This window comes from Oryzias latipes, chromosome 19 (assembly GCF_002234675.1).
Source record: "Oryzias latipes chromosome 19, ASM223467v1".
Lineage (NCBI taxonomy): Eukaryota > Metazoa > Chordata > Actinopteri > Beloniformes > Adrianichthyidae > Oryzias > Oryzias latipes.
In genome coordinates, this window is record NC_019877.2 from 8,548,379 (window position 1) to 8,575,922 (window position 27,544).

General features: G+C 40.6%; 1 protein-coding gene across 5 annotated transcripts in view; it reads left to right on the top strand.

The window, feature by feature from the left end:
* Positions 1-27,544, top strand: part of LOC101159862 (ankyrin repeat and fibronectin type-III domain-containing protein 1) — a 148,537-nt gene that overhangs the window by 26,098 nt on the left and 94,895 nt on the right. For all 5 annotated transcript variants that reach the window (XM_023949109.1, XM_023949113.1, XM_023949111.1 and 2 more), the window contains 2 exons: positions 6,889-7,070; positions 12,442-12,674. In XM_023949109.1, coding sequence (XP_023804877.1) covers positions 6,889-7,070; positions 12,442-12,674 — 415 coding nt within the window. The remainder of the gene's footprint in view (positions 1-6,888; positions 7,071-12,441; positions 12,675-27,544) is intronic.

A 27,544-nucleotide genomic window follows, 5' to 3' on the forward strand; every position in this document is an offset into this window, starting at 1 on the left:
TTACTGTGGGCAGTCAGGTCACTACATCAGAGATTGCCAAAAAAGACCCAGGTTTCAAGCAGGAGGGCATCTGGTGAGTCAATCACTAAATTATGCTTCTCCTTCTCGTCCTACAACCAGAATCCTGGTGACTCACGTTTCGAGGCAGGGTGAGTTTGAGACTCTTATAGACTCAGGATCTGATGGAGACCTAATCTCTCAGGAGGTTGTGGATAAACTGAACATTCCAGTCGAACCTCTCAGTCCTAATTTACAGATCAATGCTATAAATGGGTCAACAATTCTCCAGTGTTCTGCTAAGACTATACCAGTTAAAGTTACTGTGTCTGGAAATCACTCAGAACTCATGTCATTCCTGGTTGTACAGACTATGAGACCTTCTATTATTTTAGGGTTTCCCTGGCTCTGCAAACACTCCCCCCACATTGACTGGGTTTCTGGAGGTGTGCTCTCCTGGAGCTCCTTTTGTTTGATGAACTGTTTAAACGCTGCTGCTGTGCGCTCTTCTGTTTCTCCTTCTCTGACTCCACCTCCAGACCTGAGCAAGGTTCCCTCAGATTATCATGATTTAGGAGCAGTTTTTTGCAAGATTCGGGCTAAGTCTCTGCCACCTCACCGTCCATACGACTGTGCCATAGACCTACTTCCAGGGACACAACCACCTAGAGGACATATTTATCCTCTGTCTCCTCCTGAGCAGGAGTCTATGGAGCAGTACCTTCAAGAGAGTCTACAGGCTGGCATCATCCGCCCCTCCTCTTCTCCTGCAGGAGCGGGATTTTTCTTTGTTGGAAAACGTGATGGTGGTTTACGACCATGCATTGACTATAGAGGCCTAAACAACATTACTGTACGTAACACTTATCCCCTGCCTCTAATGCATACAGCTTTTGATTTACTAAGAGGTGCTAACATTTTTTCCAAGCTGGATCTCCGTAGTGCTTATCATTTAGTGCGTATCCGTGAGGGGGACGAGTGGAAGACTGCCTTCAATACCCCTACAGGACATTTTGAGTACCTTGTCATGCCGTTTGGGTTAACTAACGCTCCTGCAGTTTTCCAAAGACTGATTAACGATGTTTTGAAGGACATGATCAATAAGTTTGTTTTTGTTTATTTGGATGACATTTTGATTTTTTCACCAGACCCTGTTGTCCATGTGCAGCACGTCAGAGCCGTCCTACAGCGCCTGCTGGAGAATCAGCTTTTCTGTAAAGCTGAAAAGTGCGAGTTCCACACCGCTCAAACTAAGTTTCTCGGGCATGTGGTAACTCCAGGCGCTGTCCGAATGGATGACTCCAAGGTCCAAGCTGTCTTGGAGTGGCCTGTCCCAACTGGCAGAAAACAGCTCCAACGTTTTCTGGGTTTTGCCAACTTCTACAGGCGCTTCATTAGGGGCTTCAGTGGTGTTGCTGCACCTCTTCATAAGCTGTCCTCTGGAAAGGTACGTTTTGTCTGGGATGAGGGGGCCAACAAAGCGATTACCGATCTCAAAAGACGCTTCTCTACAGCTCCCATTCTGGTTCAGCCTGACACCTCCAAACAATTCATTGTGGAGGTGGATGCGTCTGACTCAGGAGTGGGAGCAGTCTTGTCACAGAGAGCGTCTGATAATAAGATCCATCCCTGCGCGTACTTCTCCCGCAAGCTCACTCCTGCGGAGAGAAACTACGATATAGGGAACAGAGAACTACTGGCGGTTAAGATGGCCCTTGAAGAGTGGCGTCATTGGCTAGAGGGGGCTGTACATCCCTTCGTAGTGTGGACTGACCATAAGAACCTGGAGTACATCCGCACAGCAAAGCGACTCAACTCTCGACAGGCCAGGTGGTCCTTGTTTTTTGACAGGTTCAAGTTCTCCCTGTCCTACAGACCTGGCAGCAAGAACCTCAAGCCTGATGCTCTCTCTCGTCAGTACCAAAAGGAGGAGGTCATCGATCCTGAGAGTGGGTCCATTTTACCTCACGCCATTGTGCTTGGAACAACCCGCTGGGCTTTGGAGCGCAAGGTGAAGGGTTCTGTAAGAGACGAGTCTGCTGTTCCTGCTGGATGCCCTGCTGGTTGTTTGTTTGTCCCTTCAAGTCTCCGCCCCCAGGTATTGAAATGGGGACACTCGTCCCGTCTGGCGTGCCACCCAGGAGCTACTAGGACTGCCTTTTTGGTGGCACAACGATTCTGGTGGCCTTCCATGTCCTCGGACATTAGGGCTTTTGTCTCTTCGTGTCCCGTTTGTGCCAGTGTGAAGGTGCCACGAAGACCCCCAGCTGGACTACTTCAGCCTCTACCGGTGCCTTCTCGACCCTGGTCCCATATAGCCATGGACTTCATTACCGGGCTCCCCAATTCTAGAGGTAAAGCTGTCATCCTGACCATTGTGGACCGGTTCTCCAAGTTAGTCCACGCCGTTCCTCTGCAGAAACTTCCCTCAGCCAGAGAGCTTGCTTTTGTTGTGTCTAGACACGTCTTTCGTCTGCACGGCCTACCGGAGGACATTGTGTCCGACAGAGGTCCACAATTCGTGTCTAGTTTTTGGAGGGAGTTCTGCAGGCTGTTGGGGGTCAGGGTCAGTCTGAGCTCAGGCTTCCATCCGCAGACCAACGGCCAGGTAGAGCGCTGCAACCAGGACATTGAGACAACACTGCGTGCCATGTGTTCTAACAACCCCAGTACATGGTCCACTCAATTACCTTGGGTGGAGTATGCTCATAACTCCTTGGTAAATTCCTCTGGGTTCTCTCCGTTCCAGGCTGCTTATGGATACCAGCCCCCTCTCTTCCCTCAGCAGGAGCAGTTGGCATCCACGTCTGGTCCAGCAGCATTTGTACGGCGTTGTCAACGCACCTGGAGGACATTCAGGAACCAGCTATTGAGGAACCAGGAGAGGTTCACGACTGTGGCTAATCGTCGACGGACCCGTCCCCCAGAGTATAAGGTGGGAGACAGGGTCTGGCTGAACACTAAGGACATTCCCCTCAAGGGTGGCTCCAAAAAGCTGCATCCTCGCTTCATCGGTCCCTTCACCATCAGCAGGATAATCAACCCTGTGGCCGTGAAGCTGAATCTCCCACCCACCTTGAGAGTGCACCCAGTGTTTCATGTGAGCAAACTGAAGCCCGAGAGATTAAGTTCTCTCCATGCAGCGCCGGGTGGTCCTCCCCCTCCCCGTTTCGTGGACGGTGGTCCGACCTACTCCATCAAGTCTCTTCTCGCCTCACGGAGGGTCGGCCGTGGCATCCAGTACCTGGTGGATTGGGAGGGTTATGGTCCGGCAGATCGCCAGTGGGTTCCTGCACGTCACATCTTGGACAAGGACGTGATCTCCCGGTTCCATCGGGATTGTCCTGACCAGCCTTGTCGTCCGTCTTGTAGCCGGACGTAGGGGGGGGGTTATGTTATAGTTTGTCAGTTTCCCTTTGTTTGTGTGTGTAGTTTGGCTGTGGCTCCTGGAGGACTCCTCCTCTCCTCCTGTCATTCCTGAAGTGTGCACAGCTGCTTGCATTTAGTTAATTGGTTTCTTGTCTTATTTAAGCTCACCTGTTTCAGCAGTCTGTGTCGCAGTGTAGTTTCTGTTTGTTCCCTAGGTTCCTGGTTTACTTGGCTTGGTTCTTTGGAGAGGATTTCTGAGTCTTATTAAATAATTCTCCTCACTTCTCGTGCCTCTCTGTTCCTGCATTTGGGTCATCTTGATTCCCCGTAACACTTTCACCCTTTTGCTCGCTCAACCCTATGTTTTCTTTGGGAGTCTTAGACATGGCTGTAATGTGAAATCAATTGATTTGGCAAGTGTAAACATGTCCTTCTCTAGATGTTTACAACTTAAGAGAAGATGATGTCAACATAGATCGCTGCTTGGGGGCAAAAATACCCCTCCCCAATCTACTCATCTTGACCTTTCCTGTGCTTCGCTCTCCTTTCACTCCTCCTACTCTCTCATCTGTTTGTAGTTTCCCTGTGTAGCCACTGGCTTGTTGATTAAGTGAGATCTAAATTGTCAGAGTGGACGGAGCTGACTGTTCAGGCCAGTGTGTTATAATGACATGCTGGTGGGAGACCGGCAACCACGTTTGTGCGCACTTGCGTTTCAGCGTTCACCAGTGCACCTGACTGAGGTGGTGTTCGTGCGTTGGCTTTTTTATGCAAGTCAGTAAGGATCGCTGAGAGCGAGAGACTTGTCAGTTTTTATTATTGTCAAAAGTGTGGTTGTTTGCCTACATGTATTTGATCAGCATGTTTGAGCTCTAGAAGCATCCAGAGGGTCTCTGATCCCAGGTCAGATTTCACGTCTTTGTAAGCTGTCCATAGGGTTTCACCTTAATAGCCATCAGTAAGCCAATGTCAGGTTATTTGTTCCAAAGACATTCAGGTATGCTGATGTTGAACCTGGTGTTGGTGTCTTAATAGATCCCCTAGGAGAAGTTAAAAAGAAAAAAAAAATGTTGTACAGCTTAGGGTTTTATGTGTAAACCCACTCCAATGAAAATCACATTTTTCAGTGTTTTTAACTTGACACATTTAAAGAAAATTAAGCTTATTTGTGATGTAGGAAATATGCTAGGTGAACCACAATCTCCCTACTTCACTCTGAAACAGGGAAGGGAAGAGGGGTGGGGCTGTACTGCACCAATGGTCCCACCCACAACTTAGAGGCAAATTTCTAATGAACTCTGCAGAGACTATGTCCTTGAAAATGACACAGGTTTTTGAATTTTGGCTGAAAATGGCGTAATCATAATTAAGAGACCACTGGGAATGCTTTCTACAATAGATCAACATATGATTAGAGTGAGCATTTATAAAAACTTTAAATACAAATAATTGTTTTCATAAAAAGTAGACATTGTGTCAGCTTTGATTTGTTGGTAAATTTTACAGTTTCATGATGTTTTGTATCTTTTCAGCAATCATTTCATAAATGTATATAATTTTTGTGTAAAGTGAAAAGCCCTTCAGTCTTTTAATTACTTTTAAAGTGTCTCATGTAGCATGGTGGCTTTGTTAAGACTGCTACTTATCAGTTATTCTAGTGGAACCTGATGCAACACATATCCTTTTGTCCTTAAACTCTCACTCCAATCATCCTTTGATCAATTGTGAAAGCATTACTAGTGGTCTTTTGATGATGACAATGCTGTTTTTAGCCAATAGTTGTCGGTGTTGTTGGTACAAAGTAAGCCCGCACATGCCTCCCAACATCCATCTGTTTTCATGCTATCCTGCTTGCAACCCCACACAAGCTCAGCGGAGCAGAGCAGAAAGCTTGTAGCTTGCCGTCACACCGACTGTACAAGCTTTTTCCAAAATTCCACAAGAATACGATTGAAAAACCAAAAGCACGATTTTCATCAGAGTTGTTGTTTAAAGGCATTGTCACATATACATTTAGAAAGAAGCTGAGGGGGGAAGAACCGATCCAGACAGACAGTTCTTTCAAATAGACCTGGGTTGATATTTATGCTCCCAAAATTACCAGCAACACTGAACTGATCTTTTCAAATACGTCATGATGACAATCTTCCACTTTAGATCCAAACATTTATTGGATTAAATATGCTTGTTTAGGTCAATAAAAGGGTACAAATGTCTGGCTTGTAGCAAATTCAATCAAAAAATCCTAATTTATTAAATTTGTATTGCCAGAGTTACTCTTTCTACTAAGCAATTATGGTGTTAATACATATACAATCTTGAAAAATCTATTTAACAGACAGACAGACAGCGCTTTTAACTTGTTTATTATAAAAGAAAAGCAAATTGAATCCTGCTGTCACTAAAATGAATTGTGGCTCCTAAAAACGGAAATTGGTAAACAACAAGGTGGAGGGAACGGGATTGCTCATGATTATATATGCACACATTCTAATGCATGTTTTTATGACACAGTGTTTTAACAGCATAAGGAACCAAATTGCTTATTTTGTTGCCATGCTGTTGAAGTCAGCAAATGATCTTTTGCTTAATTTATTTCCTTGCTGCAATTTCAAAATTGAAGCCAAACGAACAAATCGGATTTATTACCATTAACTCGACTGCGATGGCTTTGTAAAACAAACACCAGTTCAAATCCCAGGCTAAAACAAATCATAGAAAACATTAGAATTCATCAGCCAGGGATCAGCTTGCATTTCTTGAGTAGATTTTCCTGCTGAGGATTATATATTCTGTAAACAAACTCATGACAAAGCAGCTTAGAGGTCAGATGTCTTCCTGACTGACTGATCAATTAAAATTTGTCATTTTCTCTCAATCCGATTACATGATGCAGATCAGAGCAGACAATAGAATCTCTTTAAAGTGACTTTATGTCATTTGATGTTTTCACTTATTCTCTTTGTGCTTTAATAATACATCAATGCTGCATTGATTAACCAAAATGTCTGAAATCTGAAAATCAGAAAAACCATATTAACTTAAACGTCTTTAATCTCAGCATTAGTACTTCTTATTCCATAGTTTAGTACACAGCTAAACTGTGCATGTTTATGCAGGCAGAAAGTTGTTTTGGTTTATGTCAAGAGAAAAAAAAAGAGGAAAACGCTGATTTGCGTCTAAAAAAAAACATTGATTTTGCAGCAGGTGTTCACATTTCCTTTGATTGGATGCATTGATCTCTGGTAGAAGATGTGTGGTATTGCCTGCTATCATTAAGAAATTAGTCATTTAGGTAAGATGAGCCTTACCTTCATTACACTGAAGTTAACGTAACTCCAATATTGCTCCTTAATACAGCTTATGGTTCCCAACCACAAGCTACATACATGTACATGAATGCAAGATGGTATTGTTTTAGACTGGTTATTTTCTTTTTCTGATAATTGATTTGCAAGATCTGGCTCTGTATTTGCATCCTATCTCTTATTGACATTCGTGTGTTCATACTTGTATATGCAGGTCTCTGGAAAGGAAGCTGCAAAGACCTATACTTGCCAAGTCTCGAACTCTGCCTAGCATCCCGCAGTCACCAACGGTCTCCAGGGTCCACCACTCTGATCTAATTGATGGAAGTCCTCCACGCAGGAAGAACCCTTCTTCTACAAGCAGCCACTCAAAGGCCTGTACGCTACCCCCTGCAGGTAAAGCCAAATTAGAGACTGTAGCCACACTTTTTTGTTTTTTTTTCCAGAACGGTCATTAAGTCTGTAGCTCTTTCATCGTTTATCGGTTATGTAAAAATTGAAAAGTTATACAAGTTGTAGCATTTAAAAAAAATATTCTATGTAAAATGTGGTTATGTTTTTATTTGTAGGAAAAGGGTACTTTGTGTAGATGCCAGATGTAAAAGGCTAGACAGACATGGCAGGACCTTAAATAATTCAATGAATGAAGAACTAAGCTGAATGGTGACTAAATTGCAACAAGACAAAACAAAGGGAGAACAAAACGGTAAAAAGACAAAAGGGTTTGTTGTGTGTATGACGTGCTTCCGTCCTATAAATACACTGCAGTCCATTTTGCTGTTTTGCGTGTTTACAAAAAAATCAGAGGAAAAAAAACAAAGTTGACTTTGTATAAGTTGATGAACCTGATTGACCAAGGACAGAAGGGTGACGGTAAAAAAACAGTCAAAACAGTGAAAATAGCAATCAACAGAAATAAACTGCACAAGCTCTCGTCTCCTCCTTCATCCAGATTGCAGGTGAGCGGGTGCTTATCTAACCTTTCACCCAGTGTTGCTAAATAAGAAATTAAAAGGTGAAAAACTTAAAACTACAAAGAAAACAAGGAAACGTGAAAATTCCATTCTATTTTGGGTTCTACAGGAATTTAGGGCACATTCAGACTGGACACATTTGATTTGCTTAAAGTGAGCCAGAATTAATTTCCCCTGATAATCCGGAACAGATTTTCAGTCTGAACACACAAAGGCAGACGCTGGACCAGGAACTGCTCGAGGATCCATCTTTCGAGGTGGTCTTGGTCAATTTTAAATCGGACTGAGCTTCTGTTTGCTCTGAGTTTCCTCAATCTGAATACATGTTGTGCTTGGAGGAGAACAATTGGACCAAAACGGCCACCGTAGCCGGGCATCACGGGGATGTAAACAGGGAAGGCAGCAACGTAGGACGTAGCAACCACGACGATGAGAAAAAGGAACTCATTGAAATGTGGTGGGATGGAAGCAGGCTCATGAAAATAACTTTTCTCACACCGTTTTACCGACAATCTGTCTGTCTTAAACACTTATCAGCGTTGTTTCTTAGCTGTTGTTGCCTTGCAGCATGCCTCCGCCGTAACAAAGTAAAATTGGTCAGCGAAATAGAAGTTTGAATAAGTAAACTATCCTGACAAGGATTGCAAAGCACAGGACTTTCGTTATTCTGTCTCTTGTTGCTATGCCCCGCCCTTGCAATTCCTGACCAATGACTGAAGAGATCCTTAGTCATGTGTTTTTGTATACAAGGTTTGGTTCGGAACAGAATAGACTAAATAGACCAGAAGTTACTAAAGGTAAAGCAGTGGTGACTGCAAAGTAAAACCTGGTGTGAATGTGATTCAACAATAACAATGAAATATAAAAATCAACGCATTTGACAAAAAAATAGCAAAATTTGCAAGTTTGGTTTTGTTTGGACAGATTTAAATAATTATCTAAACTAAAGTATGAAAGAAGCACATTTTAAACAGCTTTCAAGTGGCTTCTGGTTCTCAAGGATTTTAATGCAGTTCAACTTCTGAAAAAGTTGGATTCAAATGTTAAGCTACTGGATAAGTTTTCATGCAGGTCATATCAAACTTTTAGGGCTGCCAAAGCCAAGACTCAAGTCTAAAGAAATAGGTTGTGTCAACCATGACCTATTTCTTTCATGTTTGAAACCTCCACACCTGCTCTCCTTTGCTACCTGCCTTATATGACTGAGTGCACAGGATACCCAGGTGCCTCAGCAGTAACATGCAAAAGGAAGGTGTAGTATGTCTTCTGTCTGTTCTCCCCCTCTTGCTTGTAAATCTAAGTGTTCCTTCTACTGAAAGGAAAAAAGTACAACCATGAAACTCTTGCATCTTTAAAGAAGCTGCATTTATCTCATGAGTGCATGTGTTCTTAAGGTGCAAAACATTTGTAGGTGATAAATAGGAAACATATTCAGTAAAGTTTCTAAATAAATAAATGTACCAACAAGCTGCAGTGGAAATTCCTGCATACCAAACATCAAATTGCTATGCTATCGTCTGTTTTAAACAATTCAAGTCATTCATTCTTTTATTCATTCAGAGAATTGTGCCTGTATATATTGGCACAGTTTTTATTATGAACCACATAAAGCAATTTATAATGCATTTATAAAAATATTCATCAAAGGGTAATCATCCACCAAATCCAAGTTATTTAGAACAAACAATTTAGGGGAAAAAAAAAACGTTCTTCCTGCCTGAAGAATCATCTATCAATCATCAGGATAAAGTTATGGAGTCAGAGCCAGCTGTGTCTTAAACTCAACATCCTTAGGCCTGTTTTCTCACTTACACACTTCGACAGTCACCCAGCAGAGGCCCGTCAGTGTCAGGACCCTGTTCAGTCAGGCAGGAAACTGGTATCATAATGAAGTCTGGATGCCATCTTTATTACAAAAAAATAAAAATAAAAAAATAAAATAAAAAAAAGCTCTGTGGCTTTGGACAGTTGCTACAGGCAAGTAATAAAGTCTGAGCATAAGCCCTGTTTTTAATTATATGTGCTTATTTCAGTGAAAACAGTTAGGAGATTAAATCAAGTGGCACTCCATGTGTATAAAAAACCCCAGAATATTTTAATAATAGACATTACAATTTAAAGGATGCAAAATGTTATTATCCCCTTTGTGAAATATTAATAAATCTATGAATAATATTTGGGGACACTTTTGTTTACAGCTAATGTTCAGGCCAAATGGTCCTGCATCGCCGATGACATAGACAAATGGTTTTCACTATATCTCGGACGTCGTGCTGCATTCGTTTTCTTCAGATTCTGATTGTTCTTGCTTTGATTCTCCCACTCTCTGAAATACTCACATGTGGAACTGAGGAGCTCACTTCATCCCTGAAAGCCAGCTCCTTAAGAGAAGAGCTGTGAATCCTTAAAATCAAGTAAAAATTGGGTTACTTTAGAATTTCCATCTATGCATTGATGAAATGCAAACATGTAAACGGAAAGTTTCTCTACAAACAAATGGGATTTTTGTGTCTAATTCTAATAAAAATTTATTTTTTTTCATGCTTTTTGCGTAATCCCCTTTGAGACAACCTTGTTTGTGAGCTGGTGGTTTATAAATAAACCGAGTTGAATAAATACATCAAAGAAAAAAAAATATGCAAACATATGAAACCCAAAAAGATTTTTTTTTAATTATGCTAAGGCATGTCGTGTTGAAAAATCAATTTGTTTTGAGGAGCTTTAAGCTCAGCCTTCAGTCACAAACTCCAACAAACTCTTCCTGTCATCGTGTCGATCTGTCACCATGTCGTCTGATCCTGAAGCGATTAACATTCCTGTAAAATCAAGCCTTCCATTTTATGCCATTGTACGTCCTGAATCCCTTTGTACGCATGTATGTGTGTGTCTGCTGTTTTCCTATGCCCTGGTGCTGCTCTGATGCAAATATCAAATTAGAGGATTCAGTCTCACGTGGCTCTTTGTTGCTTAGCAACAACTGTCGTCGACCATCATGATGCCTCATTTTGTCTACCTCTCTTTATCCCTCCAGAAGTGTGAACACAACTTTTTTGTGTGCTTGGTTTAATAACCTAGCTGCACTTCATTCACAGATTTAAGCTCCATCTTATATTAGTGACAGGAATGCCTCGGTTCACTCAGAGGAACTTCCAAGTCATTCTTCTGCGGGGTTATTGCCGTTCTATAAGCCAAATAGGACTCTGCAGCCGCTCAGACGGTGAAACTTACATATTTTGCGCATTGACAATCCCTCATAGGACACACAATGCTTTTTTTAGTATGATTATAATAGTAAACTGTAGGTTAAAGTAAAAAAAAAATCGGTAATTGTCACAATGCATTGACTATATTATCGAAAAACAAACCAGATAATGTAATTGTTTTGTCCATGATTTGCTTAAAAAATGCACAGTGTATATTTGTTACAAATGTTTGACAAAAAACAAAACAAAAAGACATAGTAGACTGACATTTTAAAACCCCTCTTTCCCAGACAAATGTCAAAATGTGTGATTAATAACTCTTCTGTATTCTTAATTGAAAAGGTCCCACTCAGATCATCTTTTTTATGTTATGTATTTTAAAGCGTTCCTAGTGATCTTTTAATTATGACTATGCCGTTCTTAGCCAAAATCAAAACAATTGTGACGTTTTCTAGGACACTGTCTGCAGAGTGGCAGGAGTTCATTAGAAATTCACCTCTGAGTTGTGGGCGGGAGAGTTGGCGCAGAGCAACCTGGTCCCTTCTTCCCTTTCCCATTGCTGAGAGCCCTCTGTTTACACGCTCACCTGCTAGCCTACAACCCCTCACACCTCCGACTTAAAATTACCAATGCCACAAAAAATGGTGAAAAATTTGAGCTATCCAGCGTCGGACGAGGAAACCCAAGGCGTACATGGATCTTCAAAGTAAAACAGGATGCATCAGAATGGAATGGACCAGGGAAGCTTTTTTCACGCAACAAATACAATCTTTAAATAGCATTTTTTGTAATAAAGAAATACTCAGGAATGCATTTTTGAGCTGAAATTTCTTAATAAATGTCTTCCGTCATGGAAAAAAATGAAAAAAAAACATTTTATAAACTCCAAAAACACACTTTTCATGAGATTGCATCTTTTGTACAAGTATCACAATCTATATAATAATGGTTTAACATTTGCATATAGTGTAACCCTTTTTTTAATTCACTTACACTTTAGCTTTCTTTAGCATTTTGGTTTGTAATATCTTGATGGAAACAGCTAATATCACTTATCGACCACGTCATACATCAATGCTTGTCAAGTGAAGGACCAGTGAGTTCTTCATGAATGCTGTTAGTCAAGCGTTGGACACTGACAAGACGAACATCAGACAGAGCACTGTGGAAGTGGATTGTGATTTGTGAAGCTGAGCTACATTCTGACAACCCTGATCCATCTCTATTGTTACACTGGAAGCTCAGTCTTTGAGTAAAAGCAGGAGAAAGATGCATCTCTGGCTGCAAACCAGTTTCTCCCCTTTGTTTTACTAAAACTGCCATTTTTGTTCAGCTGTTGAATCTTAACTAAGTTGCTAAGGGGGGTGGCAAAGAATAATGTGGCGGTTATAATGCGGCTGTAAAGTAATTCTACTTAAAAGGAAGCTAAATTACATTCGAAAAATGCTTTATGGCAGCAGTCACTGGAAGAGAGTTTCCAATAATTGCTTTGTCCAATCTGTCTTGCTCTCATATATCTGTCTGTGCCTCCGTCTTTTTTTTTCTCCCTTCATCATGTTTCCTTCTCGCCCCCCCATCATCATCATCAAGGAGAGCTGTGGCGTTTGGAAGATGACATAGAGGGAGACGATGAGACCGAACAGGGCTGCACAGAGGTACGGCCCCGATCCCAGTCGCCCTTTTCCCACTTCCGGGCGCGGGCTGCATACCTTCGCAAGAGCATGTCTGCAGATGACCACCTGGACTTGGGCTCGGACTACTCGGGCACTGCAGCTGATGGCAAACCAGCTGTTGGCAGTAAAGGAAAGCTGAAGAGAAAGTTTGTAAGTTCTGAGATCTTCATTCTGTTTCTGGGTTAAACGCTTTTCTTCAAATTCTGCAGTTGATATGTCCCCTCTTTCCTTTCACAAAACTCACTGTTGAAGGGATGCTGCTTTTTTCATACACTGGTGGCAAAATGCATAAACATAGATACACAGACTCTCTAACAGGCAGCTGTTTGACTCATCTGACATGCAGCCTCTCTGTAGCACAGCTTCACAATTGCACGTCCATCAGGTCCCAGGTGTGGGCGGCTCTTGTTTATATTATTGATGGAGGCACTTTAGGTTGGCTCGTACGTATGCTCTGCACAGAGACAAAACAATTTTCAAAATAATACAGATTGCCCAGCAGGCCTGCACTTTTTTCTTCTTCAATCTTCATTCTTATTCACAGAAAATTCTGCCTTTTCTGGCGTCCTTCCAACTATCTTCAACACACTGCAATCGCCACAGTGCTATCTCTTGAGGTCAGGTGCTTTCAGCTTTTTGAGGATTGCAAGTCCTTTTCTCTGTTGCAGGTGTAAACTGCACTGTTAGATCTCCTGTGTTTTACCAGGTTTACTTTTTAAAAATTGAATCCTAAGCAAAACGTATGCAACGCAAGCCAAAACTGTTGAATAAGTACATGAGAACAGTGTAAAAGTCCACCTCCAATCATCTTTTTAGCTGTTTTAAAAGTGTTCCCAGAGGTCTTTATTTATGATTATGCCGCTTTTAGCCAAAATAAAAAAAAAAAACTGTCATTTTCTAGAACATAATTTCTGCAGAGCAGCAGGAGTTAATCAGAAATTCACCTCTAAGTTGAGAAATTTACCTCCGTTAGCTTACATGGAGGTAGGCCTGCCAATACTTTCCTTTATCCTTTAGTTGACACTCCCTCCCACTAGCTTACAGGCCCTCACAACCCCAACCTAACATTACAGATGCAACAAAAATGGTGATCAATATGGGAGCCATCCAGCTGTACAGTTTTGAGCCAGATGCCAGCTCAGATATGGAAAGAAAAATACATAGATGGATCTATTTGTCTGAAAGTGGATGTATAGAAAGGAGCGGAGCAGGGAGCTTTTGGGCTGCCAAGTGTACCGGTAGATTTTACATCACATCTACAAGCTTTTTCAAACTGCTTTTTTCTAGTCTGCTCCTGATTCGTAACAATTTGAATAAAGAAATACTCAGAAATGCAGTTTTAAGCTAAACTTTCCTCATCTATGTCTTTCATCATGGGAAAAATGCCACAAGAACATGTTAAAAACACTCTAAACAGCATTGTCACTGGAGTAGTTCTAAATATTATCAGTAATGCTGGTTAGTGCTCCTCCCCAACTGTTTGCTCTGTGAATTTGTTTCGTAAACAACAGTCTAGAGTCCGTCTTTTTAAAGTGTAAAACTGTCTTTATTGATGTGAAAGTGTAATAGTCTTACCAATTAAAAATTTAGAGATAGGTGTTGCCGTCTGTATTGTATTTTGTGCTTAATCGCTGTTTGAAACAATATTAGACAAATACAGCAAGCTTGACGAATGAACATTAAAGATTGAAGACCCACATATTGTCCCTTGGTCATTAGATCAGGTAACTGGAGTCCCTATTACCAGCATTAGCTTTGTAATTGATTCTCCAGTGTAAGAAGTGCAACGGGACACCAGCACAGCAGGGGTCCAGAACCTAAGGGCTTTCTTAGGCTGCTGGATGAGAATGCAACCTGACTATAAATTGGGACATGAAAGGATATATTAAACTGATGAATGAACTTCAAGCTGAATTCACAAGTCGAAAAAATCTAAAGGACTTTCTTCAAAAAAAAAATTATTCTTTTCTTGGAAAGAAGTCCGTGAACCAAACCTCACCGTCTGGACTTAGTGGATTTGATCAAAGGTCAAAGTCAGACCACCAAATTCATCAGTGCAAGAAAAAGAAAAGGGAGTTTCACATCGACAAACTTTTATCCGACTTTACTGTTTCATCCTCTGAATTAAAATGGGAACAGCGTTGAATTTGATGACCTGCGGCGTGTGCTTCAGGGTGAGAGCTTTTCCATTATTGTCTTTTAACTGCATACTGCATTAGAAGCACTATCAGACACGTCTTCTTAATGCATTATTCTTTCTTTGAGATTATAATATAGAATCTACTGTTATGGTTAAAATCTTACACGGTATAATGCACTAGTTGAATGCTTTTATTCCAGCTCTCTTTTTGTTTTTCTCCTTTGGGAGTGTGCTTTTGATGGTCAGTCAGGCCAGATTAAAAAAAGAGAGAAGTAAAAGCATTTTTAGTGACCGTCATAGTTATATAAGGCAGGGCAACTCAGGTTTTGTCCTCCTTTGAAGTCCCATTATTACTTTAAATTGTATATTTCATTTTGTGGCAACAAGAAAAAAAAGCTCTCCTTTTTTTAAATTTAAAAGTTAGATTGGATGTCTTATTTTTTTACCATTCTAAATAATTCATTCATGCAGCCTGCCCTGTATTTACCACTGTAACTTACACGTCCTTTTACTCTACACAAAAAGCCAAGGAGCTTTATTTTGCACATTTTTTATGAATTTAGGGAATCACTATTTTGAGTGGCATAAAAATATCAAAAGGAGCACAGCATGGGTAAAAAAAGGGGTCAGTCCAATGAGAACAAATCCGCTCAGAGTGTTGAGTCTAAAGATGATGTGCTGCATCGTGGAAATTTACTTATGAACCCAGTTAAGTTTAGGCATACAAATAGGCACAGTTTGTGTCGTTTTTTAAACAGGGATAAATATGATAAAACTTAAGTTTATGACAGAAACCATTAGCAGGAATGCAAATATGGCAGAAAGTAGCGACTCACTATACTCCAATTGATGCATGTTATTTGTAAATAGAAAGGTTGTAACCCCACCCCTGTCATCCCTCACTGAACAGGAAGAGTGTCTGTACAAAACAGATTCATAAATGGAATATTGTATTTAATAATAATGTTCAATTCATTAACCTGTAGTAGCAGAACCAGGTCTGGCAGATCTTTGGTCATTAGACATGATCGGGATTTTTAGAAAGATATATAAGAGGATATTAGAAAAAAATAGGATATCCATGATAAAAAAGAGACATGTGAGATGAAGTGTACTGAGGTCCATGTGTGTGGATGAGTGCCAAACATGGAGAACAGCTCTGAGTGGCAATAAAAGAAAAAGTAATTGTTTGTACTGCTGGCTGTTATATGGTGAAGTATAGCTGTTTACTGTAGAAGTGTCACCTCCCTCACAATCATATCCTCTCTTTTTTACGTCTTGCTGTTCAGGCATATCTTATGTGTTTTCAACAGTTTTTAACAGACAGTTTGTGTCTTTCATACGTTTTATTAACCTTTAATTTAGTCACAATAATATAGACATATCCTTACTTGTTATGTGGTTTAATAATACAACAGATATCACATTTTATTTCAAATTAATGCAAAAATGCTGTTTTTAAGCTTATTTTCCAGGCTTTTTTGCAAAAATTTCCTTTTTCCAATCGTGGTAAATCAGCAGCAGATGAAAAATGTCAGTAGACCTCTGCTCTGCTCCATTCTGATGCATCCACTTTCAGACTAATAGATCCATGTAGGTCTTTGTTTTTCCCGTCTGAGCTGGAATCTAGCTCAAAACTGTTTGGCTGTATAGTTTCAATATTGCTCGCCATTTTTGTTGCAACAGTAATGTTAGGTTGCGGTTGTGAGGGGCTGTAAGCTAGTGGGAGGGTGTGTAAACAAAGGTACAATGGAAAATGAAGGCAGGCTTGCTCCCCACCAACAGTCCCGCCCACAACCTGAATCTCTAGTGAACTCCTGCCGCTCTGCAGAAACTATAACCTAGAAAACGACATGTTTTTTGATTTTGTCAAAATCGGCATATTCTCTATTAAAACATCACTAATAACACTTTTACAATAGTTTAGAAATGACTGGAGTGGTTCTTTAAATTGTTGTAATGACCAATTTTAAAAACTTTTATGCTAATTATAAGTCTTTTCAAACATGCATAGCAACGTTCCAATATGTGCGCCACACTGTTTTTCTTAGACTAAGCTTGTTTGATGTAATCTGACTGATAGTTGTCTGAAACCTGGCTAAATGTCCAGTGCACGGTTGCATAATAAAACAAAACCTAAATAAATGACTTTAACAGGGTTAAGATATTTCAGATTGAACTCTTATTGTAAATACAATTTTTTTAAATTAATTTTAATGTTTACGTAAACCCCTAATGAAATATATAACGTTTCCTGTCTCTGTTTTGTTTATGCATAAGTGCATCTGATGTGCCAAAGCACCCAAAGTTAAACAGCAGCAAGCTGAGAGGCTTAGTAATCACATAATCAAAGTACAGAGCATGTCATTTCTGCTGATTGGATAGCTGTAACTGCACAATGCCTCTTTGGTGCCTGTTTGCTGTATTTCAGCCTGACACATCCTCTGATGAATCACAAAGTTTCTCTACTAAATGAATCAAGGACAGCCAATTTGTCGAAAACTGTGAATGCAAATACTTACTTTTAACAGTTTCTTGATTCATTGGAAACCGACAGGAAACACCACAAGACATAATTACAACAAATCATTTTTAGTGTTACACACTCACTGCCATACAGGACCCCTTAGAAAGCTTTAACAGGAAGCTCAGCTGTTTCTAGATTGTTCAAAAAACAAAATTATATTCAGGATGTAGCTTTTGTCAAACAGCTCTGGGTTGCCTGGGTTGTTTGTGAGAATCGCGGTGATGCCCCTGGTGGTTAAATTTAATCCCTGTTTGGAATCTCTTTTGCAGTAAGGATCAGAGATTAGAGCGTGCTTAGGCATAATCATTCATAAAACACATTGAGATAGCCAGAAAACAGCTTGTGTAAATGCATGTAAAAAGCATATTGGCAAAAGCAGGGAAGTTATATGTTATATGTGATCTTGGATGTCTGCATTGCAGTCTGATCCGTTTGTAAATTAGCCTTCCTCCTGAGGTAGGAGCTACTGGGATTCCTTTAACAGCTCCAAGGCTTCAAGAAAGCAATTGCTTTCTGGGTTTTTTTATTTATTTTTTTACCAAAGGCCATGCGAACACACTGACCACCTGCTCACAAAATACCTTTAGAGAATCTTAAATCTGGAACTGTGAAACATATCTAAAGAGTAATCTTTTTTTTTTAGATGTCTTAGGGATTAGAAGGAGAAGGGGACACATCCTGTCAGTTGAAAATTGGCTCTGTGTTTGATCAAAGCTGTTTGCTTTTGTAGTACAGACAGAAGACATCTCTGTTTGAATGAAATCTGTTGTTTTTCAAAGAATCACAGAGCTTTTTATGTTGCTTTCTTTGCTAAGTCACCATCTGATGCGTCGCCAGTTTGCTCATGAACCTCATGTTCACTAAAGCTGCTCACATACTGTGACATTATTCTGCGTGCATGTATGAATCCTTTGATGATTCATACATTCATGAATTCAACTTGTTTATCACTCAGAAATCAATTCTGTTATATATTTACATTAAATTGACTGCTCAAATTTCTATTCCTGTCAAATATATTTACTGATTTTTAATCTCTTTTTGTGTTTGTTTGGCAAAAATGAAACGTATAAACAAATTTGAGTGATAGAGAAAACCCATTTAACATTCACATTCCATTTTACAACAGACCCTTTCACACCACATTGGTTCTATTTATGTGTCCAATAACCATTAACCATTTGTGTAGTTTTTTTTTGTTTTCGTTCCACAAATGCATTGGGGAGAAATTGTAAGCAAAGAGCAGATGTTGATTGTGAGTTGAGTCACACTGACCCATATTGTGAATTGGAAGAGAGCCAAATTAACTCTGCTGTTTATTTTATTCACAGACACACTGACTGAAAATGGTCGGTCATTACTCTGAATTAACTCTTCTTTCCCATCATTATGTCAGCTGATTAACCAATATATATATACTTATGTACATGGATGGATGGATGGATAGATGGATAGATGGATAGATAGATAGATAGATAGATAGATAGAAAAATGTATCTTGTTTTTAATCATAACCTTCTGAAATAAGCCTAACAAATACACAGACCCTTTCCACAAAAAAATAGAATATCACGGAAAAGTGTATTTATTTTTCATAATTCCATTCAAAAAAGGTAAACTTTCATACAATACAGATAAAGGACACTGATTTCAAGTATGTATTTGTTTATTTTTACATATATTGGGTTTTCCAACTCATAAAATCCACAAAAAAGGTTTGAAACAATTTTTAAATAGATAAATAAATACAGGATTAAAAAAAACAAAAACATAATACTGAGGAGAGATCTGTTTGATTGTTTTATACTGAGTTTCACCAGCTGATCATCTACTAAACTCAAAGCACCTGCACAAGTTCCCCAGATGTCATTAAATTGGATCAATTTGGTTCAGTTGTCTCAGTTACACAGCCCTCGACCCACAATCCAGACCAGGTGGTGGCGGTAATGCACCATTCTGTTGTTAGCCAACCGCCATAAAAATTAACTAGAGAAAGAAAAAGAATTGTCTCAGTTCGGTTTAATATGGTGAAGACTTCAGACTTCCAGCCAGAGACTAGCCAGAGACTTCCATAGTTTAAATAAGCTACAAACATTCACAGCTAAGAAAGCTGGATGTTCACAGAACACTACCAAAAATCAAAAGGACACCGAAGACTGGTGAGGAGCATAACCCAAGCTGCTTATGATCTAGTGTGAAATTTACCAAGTCTACCAGAATATTTCAGAGGACTTCACGATTGCATCTGTTTAGGATCTGGATGGAGATGCAGATCTCCTCTTCCATCAGGACCTGGGGCCTCATTTATAAAACTTTGCGTAGGATTTGCGTCAGAAGTGGCGTACGGATGAAACATAGGACGTGCGTACGCACAGAAATATTCAGATTTATAAAACCGTGCGCACGCACATCCTACGCATCTTTCCCTTAATAAATCACAACCAATTCTAAATGCAGCGCAGCTTTTGCGGCTTCATGACACACCCATAGTTGCCCATAAATAGTCCGTGAAACGCCCACAAATGAATATTCATTGGCAAGGCAAACACAGAGAGGAAATGAAAAAAAAAACGTAACTTCACTCAATGTGAAGTAGAAGTTATCATTGGCGAGGTGGAAAAGAGGAGAAAAGTGTTGTTTGGAGGGCACAGTGTGGGCATTACTCATGGCAAAAAGGCACGTGATTGGCAAACGGTGGCAGACGCCAAATGCTGTAGCCTCACAACCTCGGACCATGGCCGAAATAAAAAAGAAATGGTCGGACATCAAAGTCGAGGCAAAACGTCTGGCGACACCGGAGCTGAACCCTCTTGATGAGAGACTGGCGGCAATAATTGGGGAATCCCTTAAGTGGAGTGGTGACTGAGGCGCAGGGGGAACACCGACGCACCAGATGCACCGGGTGACACCCCCCCAAAAGCCCGCAGAGGTCCAACAGGACGGCTCGAGGAAGTCGGAACCGGCTCATAAGCCACTCGTCCTCGTTAGCCAGCAAGTCTTATTGCTGTCCAAAGATGCGTTCACTCCGAATTCTTCCATTTGCCACATCTTCTAAGAGCGCAAGATCAGCCATTGTGCATCATTACGCATTGTGATGGGGCATTTTATTTCCCTACATTTAATTACATCTGACAAGCTACAGATGTCGGTAATAATCGACGTGGAAATGGGAAATTGATCAGCGCAAATGTAATTTCTTGTTGCTTTCTGAATGGTTGAGACATAAGCCATACACTGTTTTATCAAAAATAAAAAAAACTAAAGGGCATGAATACCATAATTCTGTAGCTTATGAAGACATGTTTTACTATGAAAACAACTTTCCCCAGTGGACAATTAATGCATCTCTCTCTATCTATCCATCTGTCTGTCTGATTGCACCTAGACGGACATATTGACGGGAATATCAGTTTTGTACATTATTTCGTTCTGTTAACTATATTATTTATGAAGATGAATTGCACAGCATGCCAATATTGCAGAACATATTTCACTTTTCTTTTTGCAAATAAGTATTCATTTGAATTTCTGTTGTAATTTTCGTTTGATTTTTTTTTTTTATTTGTTTCACTGCTGATCGATCAAGCGGGTGTTCGTGTAGGCTGTTAATTGTAAGACTTGCTTTGTGAAGTCTTCATGTTATTTATGAGAGGCAGTAATGTCATTTTCACTTTCACCTTCACGTGTTTCTTCCATCTGCTGACGGTGTCGCCGTTTCTCATTTCACCCGTTTTTGTGCGTACGCCTGGGTCAGAGCTTGCGTGAAGGACCGCACATTTTCCCGTCAAGTTTGCTTTTTATAAATCTCAACTATTGCGTAGAGAGTGGCGTACGCTTTCTTTTGTGCGTAAGCAACATTTATAAATGAGGCCCCTGGTCCCTGGTCCCTGCCCGTACCGCCAGAAGCACCAAAACCTGGTTTGATTAAATTAAATTCAATTCAATTTTATTTGTATAGCCCAAATTCACAACAACAGTCGTCTCGATGGACTTCATAAAGGTGATTGAAAAAGTTAAACATAAAATCAAAAGGATCATGAATACATAGAATTCAATAGGAAAATACTAAATTGAACTAACTAAACAGACTAAACTAAACTGGACATCGCTGCCCTTCCCGGTAAGGAAAACTCCTAAAAAAAACAGATTCCAGAAAAAACGCACAATGCCCATGCCATCATAATGCTTGACTGGTCTGCCAACTTGCCAGACTTAAAATCCATTGAAAATGTATAGAGTATTATTAGGAGGGAAATTAGCCACAAAACAAATAAGAGCTGATGGCAAGCATCAAAATCTGGGCTTCCATAACTCCCACTCAATGCCACAGGCTGATTGTATCAAAGCAACGGCACATCAAGGCAGCCATCAAGGCCAAGGGATTTCCAACCAAGTATTGAAGATGGACATATCATTTTAAATATACTTTGTTTTGATTCATTTGATGGGATCATAAAAAAAAGAAAGTATTTCAAATTGCTGAAGTTCTGTTTTGTGGGTTTTATGAGCTGGAACATTAATTTATGTTAAAATAAACAAATACTTAAAATCAAAACAGTGGCGCCCTGATTCTATGACAGTTTAATTTTTAAAAATACAATTAAGGAAATCAATACATTTTACCATGATATTCTAATTTTGAGAAAGGATTCATACAGTAAGCGATGCTGATAATTCAGGTTTTCTTTTTAACCAAATGAAACAATACAAAATCTTGTTCTTTCTCTTTCGGCTTTTCCCATCAGGGGTCGCCACAGCGAATCATCCTTTTCCACCTCACTCTATCATGGACATCTTCTACACTAACATTAGCCAACTTCATGTCCTCTGTTAAGACATCCATATATCTCCTCTTTGGCCGTCCTCTTGCCCTCGGGCCAGGCAGTTCCATCTCCAACATCCTTCTACCAATAAATCCACTGTCCCTCCTCTGAACATGTCCAAACCATCTCAGTCTGGCTTCTCTGACTTTGTCGCTAACACAGGCAACATGAGCCGTCCCTCTGATGTACTCGTTCCTTATCCTGTCTAACCTAGTCACTCCTAAGGAGAACCTCAACATCTTCATCTCCGCTACCTCCATCTCAGCCTCTTGTCTCTGTCTCACTGCTACCGTCTCTAACCCATAGAGCAGAGCTGGTCTCACCACTGTCTTGTACACCTTCCCTTTGAGTCTTGCTGGCACTCTTCTGTCACACAACACTCCTGACACTTTCCTCCACCCGCTCCAACCTGCCTGCACTCGCCTCTTCACCTCTTTTCCACACCCCCCATCACACTGAACTGTTGACCCCAAGTACTTAAACTCCTGCACCTTCTTCACCTCAGCCCCCTGTAACCTAACGCTTCTACCTTGATCCCTCTCGTTCAGACACATGTATTCTGTCTTACTACGACTGACCTTCATGCCTCTTCTTTCCAGAGCAAACCTCCACCTCTCTAGCTGTTCCTCCACCTGCTCTCTACTCTCACTGCAAATTACAATGTCATCCGCAAACATCATTGTCCAGGGAGATTCCTGTCTTACCTCGTCTGTCAGCCTGTCCATCAGCATAGCAAACAAAAAAGGACTCAAAGCTGATCCTTGGTGTAGTCCCACCTCCACCTTGAACTCCTCTGTCTGACCTACAGCACATCTCACCACCGTCATACTTCTCTCATACATGTCCTGAACTACTCTGACATACTTCTCTGCCACTCCAGACGACCTCATACAGTACCACAGCTCCTCCCTCGGCACCCTGTCATACGCCTTCTCTAAATCTACGAACACACAATGCAGCTCCTTCTGACCTTCTCTGTACTTTTCCATCAACATTCTCAAAGCAGAAATGGCATCAGTGGTGCTCTTACGGGGCATGAAACCATACTGCTGCTCACAAATCTCAACCTTCTTCCTAAGCCTGGCTTCCACTACTCTTTCCCACAGCTTCATTGTGTGGTTCATCAACTTTATTCCTTTATAGTTGCTGCAGTTCTGCGTGTCACCCTTGTTCTTAAAGATCGGGACCAGAACGCTTCTCCTCCATTCCTCAGGCATCTTCTCACTCTCTAAAATCCTATTGAACAACCTCTTTAGAAATTCCACTGCTGTCTCTCCTAAGCACTTCCATACCTCCACAAGTAGGTCATCAGGACCAACGGCCTTTCCGCTCTTCATCCTTTTCAGAGCCTTCCTAACCTCCTCCTTTCCAATCTCTGCTACTTCCTGCTCCACAACAACCACGTCTTCCTCCCTTCTTTCCCTGTCATTTTCCTCATTCATCAGCTCCTCAAAATACTCCTTCCATCTTTTCTGCACACTCTCCTGGGTTGTTAGCACCTTTCCGTCTCTGTCCTTTATCACCCTTACCTGTTGCACATCCTTCCCATCTCTGTCTCTCTGTCTGGCTAGTCTGTACAAGTCCTTCTCTCCTTCCTTTGTGTCTAACCTGTCATATAGCTCATCGTAAGCTTTCTGTTTGGCCTTTGCCACCTCTCTCTTCACTATACGCTGCGCTTCCTTGTACTCCTGTCTACCTTCCTCAGTCCTTCCTACATCCCACTTCCTTTTAGCCAACCTCTTCCTCTGGACGCATTCCTGTACTTCCCCATTCCACCACCAAGTGTCTTTACCGTCTTTCCTCTTTCCAGATGACACACCTAGCACCTTCCTACCTGTTTCCCTGATAATCTCTGCTGTAGTTTCCCAGTCCTCTGGAAGCTCATCCTGACCACCCAGCACCTGTCTCAACTCCTGCCTAAATTCCTCACAAATTTCTTCATTCTGTAGCTTCCACCACTTGGTCTTCTTTTCTGTTTTCCCTCTCTTTTTCTTCCTGACCTCCAGAGTCATCTTACACACCACCATGCGGTGCTGTCTGGCTACACTCTCTCCTACCACCACTTTGCAGTCATTAACCTCTCTCAAATGACCTTGTCTACATAGGATGTAGTCCACCTGAGTACTCCTACCTCCACTTCTGTATGTCACTCTATGTTCCTCTCTCTTCTGGAAGTAAGTGTTGACTACAGCCATTTCCATCCTCTTCGCAAAGTCCACCACCATCTGTCCCTCCAGATTCCTTTCCTTCACACCAAACCTGCCCATCACCTCCTCATCACCTCTGTTGCCCTCACCAATATGCCCATTAAAGTCTGCTCCAATAACAACTCTCTCTCCTCTGGGAAAACTCTCTATGAACTCATCCAACTCACTCCAGAATCTCTCCTTCACTTCTAACTCACAGCCAACCTGTGGTGCATACCCACTGACTACATTCACCATCACCCCTTCAATTTCTAACTTTAGGCTCATCATCCTGTCTGAGACTCTTTTCACCTCTAGAACACTGTTTACAAACTCCCCCTTCAGAATCACTCCTACCCCGTTTCTCTTCCTATCAACACCATGATAGAACAGTTGGTATCCTCCTCCAATACTACGTGCCTTGCTGCCCTTCCACCTTGTCTCCTGCACACACAGTACATCTACCTTCCTTCTCTCCATCATGTCTGCCAGCTCTCTGCCTTTCCCTGTCATTGTGCCAACGTTAAGAGTCCCTATTCTCAAACCTATGTTCCTGCCTTTTCCCTTCTCTCTCTGGCCACGGACCCTTCTGCCTCCCCTCTTTCTTCCACCAACAGTAGTCAAATTTCCACCGACACCCTGTAGGTTAACAGCATGAAACAATACAAAATAAATATACTAAATTGTACAATATGGTATTTTGCCAGTATCTGATATAGCAGTATTTTAAAAACACATATTGACTGATACTGATATCTAATATTCAAAAGTTTTCTTTTTCTTATATTAAAGATATAAGTTATCCACATTTTTTAAGTTGCTAGTGTTGTTTTATACCCCCATGCATCACTGCTGCTGATTTGAAAATATTGTTGTGGATTCACTGATGTGTTTATCGTATCATCATACAAAGCTGAAATATTCCTCTGCAGATAAGTACCTTTTTATGCAAATATCTGTCTTTACATATATTGCACTGAAACTATTGAGTATCTTTGATGGAATTTGAATTGAATAAATAGAATTTGCATAATTTGCACCATTCAGTAAAGAGTGTGAAATACAGCCCATTATAGTTGATTAAGATCTCTGGGTCTTAGGATAAATTTGCTCAAATAAGTAGTAAGTATGGTACAGAAAATCTAATATTTTCTAACCTTTGTAAAGATGAAAATGGTTCAGTATTTTAGACCATAATTCAATGACTGAAGGAGACAATATTCTTTCATTACAAGGATAATTTTCGACCCAATCTGAGTGAGGCTGTTGGAAACATCCATGTCAAAAGTCTAAATTGTCCAGCTAAGAGCTGCTTAAAGTTGATGGAGTAGTACCAGTAAAATTTCTGGGGCTTTACTGTGGAGCACTGACTTAAAAGTGTTATTTTTTTCAGTATCCAGATGAAAAAACACTCCTGGATGTTGTTGATTCAATTTGAAATCTCTATTTTTTGACCAACTTCCAGTGCCTATAATTCAAAAAGGACAGGAGACTAGATCTTTGAGCCATTTGCACCATTCGATCTGAAATTGGGTAATTAGTTTGGTGTTACAAATTGACACAAGTGGCAAATTGTTTTATTTTTTTTTTCTACATGGATCTTCTTATTGTCCCACTACCTTTTTTCTGCTCCATTTGTGTTGTACCATGGAATCCTCATGAATTAAAATAAAGAAATGCATAGTGTTATATTATGATTTTTCGTTATCACCGATAGTTACCATTTTTTAATTAGAGTCTTGGTCATGCTAATAAATTGGCACAAAAACTAGCATTTGTTGATGAGATGGTATCCTGCGTTAATCTAAAGACAGCTGGTTTCAGCAACCCCTGTAACCCTAACTAGGATAAAGCAGGTGCAGATGTTGGGGAGCGAAGGTATTGTGAAGCATTACCATGCATGTCACGTGGGTCCTGATCCTACTGTGTGCTGCAGCCTTCTGTGTCTACTCTTCAAATGAGCACATGGTGGCAGCAGTGCTCCACGCAGAGGAAGTCCTGCCTTCCAATCACTTCCCATGACCATTCAAAAGCTGTTTGTGTGTGTGTGTGTGTGTGTGAAACTGAACGAGTACCTGGGTGGTACTTGAGGTTTTGCCTTGGTAACTCATTTCCTGTGATGACTCACACTGAGACACCACAGGGGACAGCTACAATTACCATCAGAGCCAGGGTTTGGCTGTGGACAGCTAGTTTTTTGTTATCTTTGGATACTTTTTATGACAAAAACCAGGCCCTCTGCTTCCCTGTGAAAGTGAAACAGTAAGATTTTTATCTGCTCAACAGTCATGTGTTGAACAACGGTTAAGCTATCAGGGTTATAGACTGATTTCATTCTCACAAACAGGTTTTCATATTAAGAAACTTTTTCCAGATTTTTTTTTTGTCTGGAAAATGGTGCTTTTGACATTATGTTGAAACTTAGAAGGGGGGGCTTCAACTGATGTTTTATTTCTTTCTTTTTCAGTCATTTCCTGTGGTATGCACAATGATCCTAAACCAATTTAAACTTAACCTGCATCACCCACTGTTGTTTTTGTCAAGCAAGCACTCTGTGTCAGTCATTCTTGGTTTGGAGCTTTGATGTCATTGGTTTGTACAAACCACAAAATAGAAGGAGCACTGGTTTAAAGTACATATCTTTTGGTGTTGTAGCCTGTAATGTGGTCTAAGTCACATAAAGAAACAGTGTTTGGGGATCAGCTTTTATGACTGTTTCAGACAGACTGGTAAACAAATTTTTTGGAATTGCCCAAACTTTTAAAATCATCTTTGGTTGCCTATTTTCTTAGTTCACTGAAAGCCCCCATTATAAATCTCCCCAAATAGCATATTCATTTCAAATAACTTAATTAAAGACCCACTCCAATGAAAATCATGTTTTGGGTGTTTTTAACATGTTCTTGTAGCATTTTTCATGATGGAGGACATACTGCATGTAGTGAAAATTAAGATTTTTTTATTCAAATTGGTGTGAATCAGAAGCAGACGAAAAAAATTGGCATCGGAAAAAGCTTGTAGCTATGACAACAATTACAATTGTCAGGCCACTAGTTCCCTGCTTCTGCTCTGCTTCATTCTGATCATCCATTTGTAGACGCCTAGATCCATGAACGTCTTTATTTTACTCGTCTGAGATGTTACCTGGTTCAAAACTGTTTAATGGATAGCTCCAAAATTGCTGCCAGTTTTTTTTTCACACCCGCATGTTGTTGTAAGGGTTGTAAGGGCCTGTAAGCTAGTGGGAAATTATTTCAACAGAAGGATGTCGGGAAGCAGGGGTGGGCTTACTCTATCCCAACAGTCCCGCCCACAACCTGAAGGTGAATTTCTGATGAATTTCT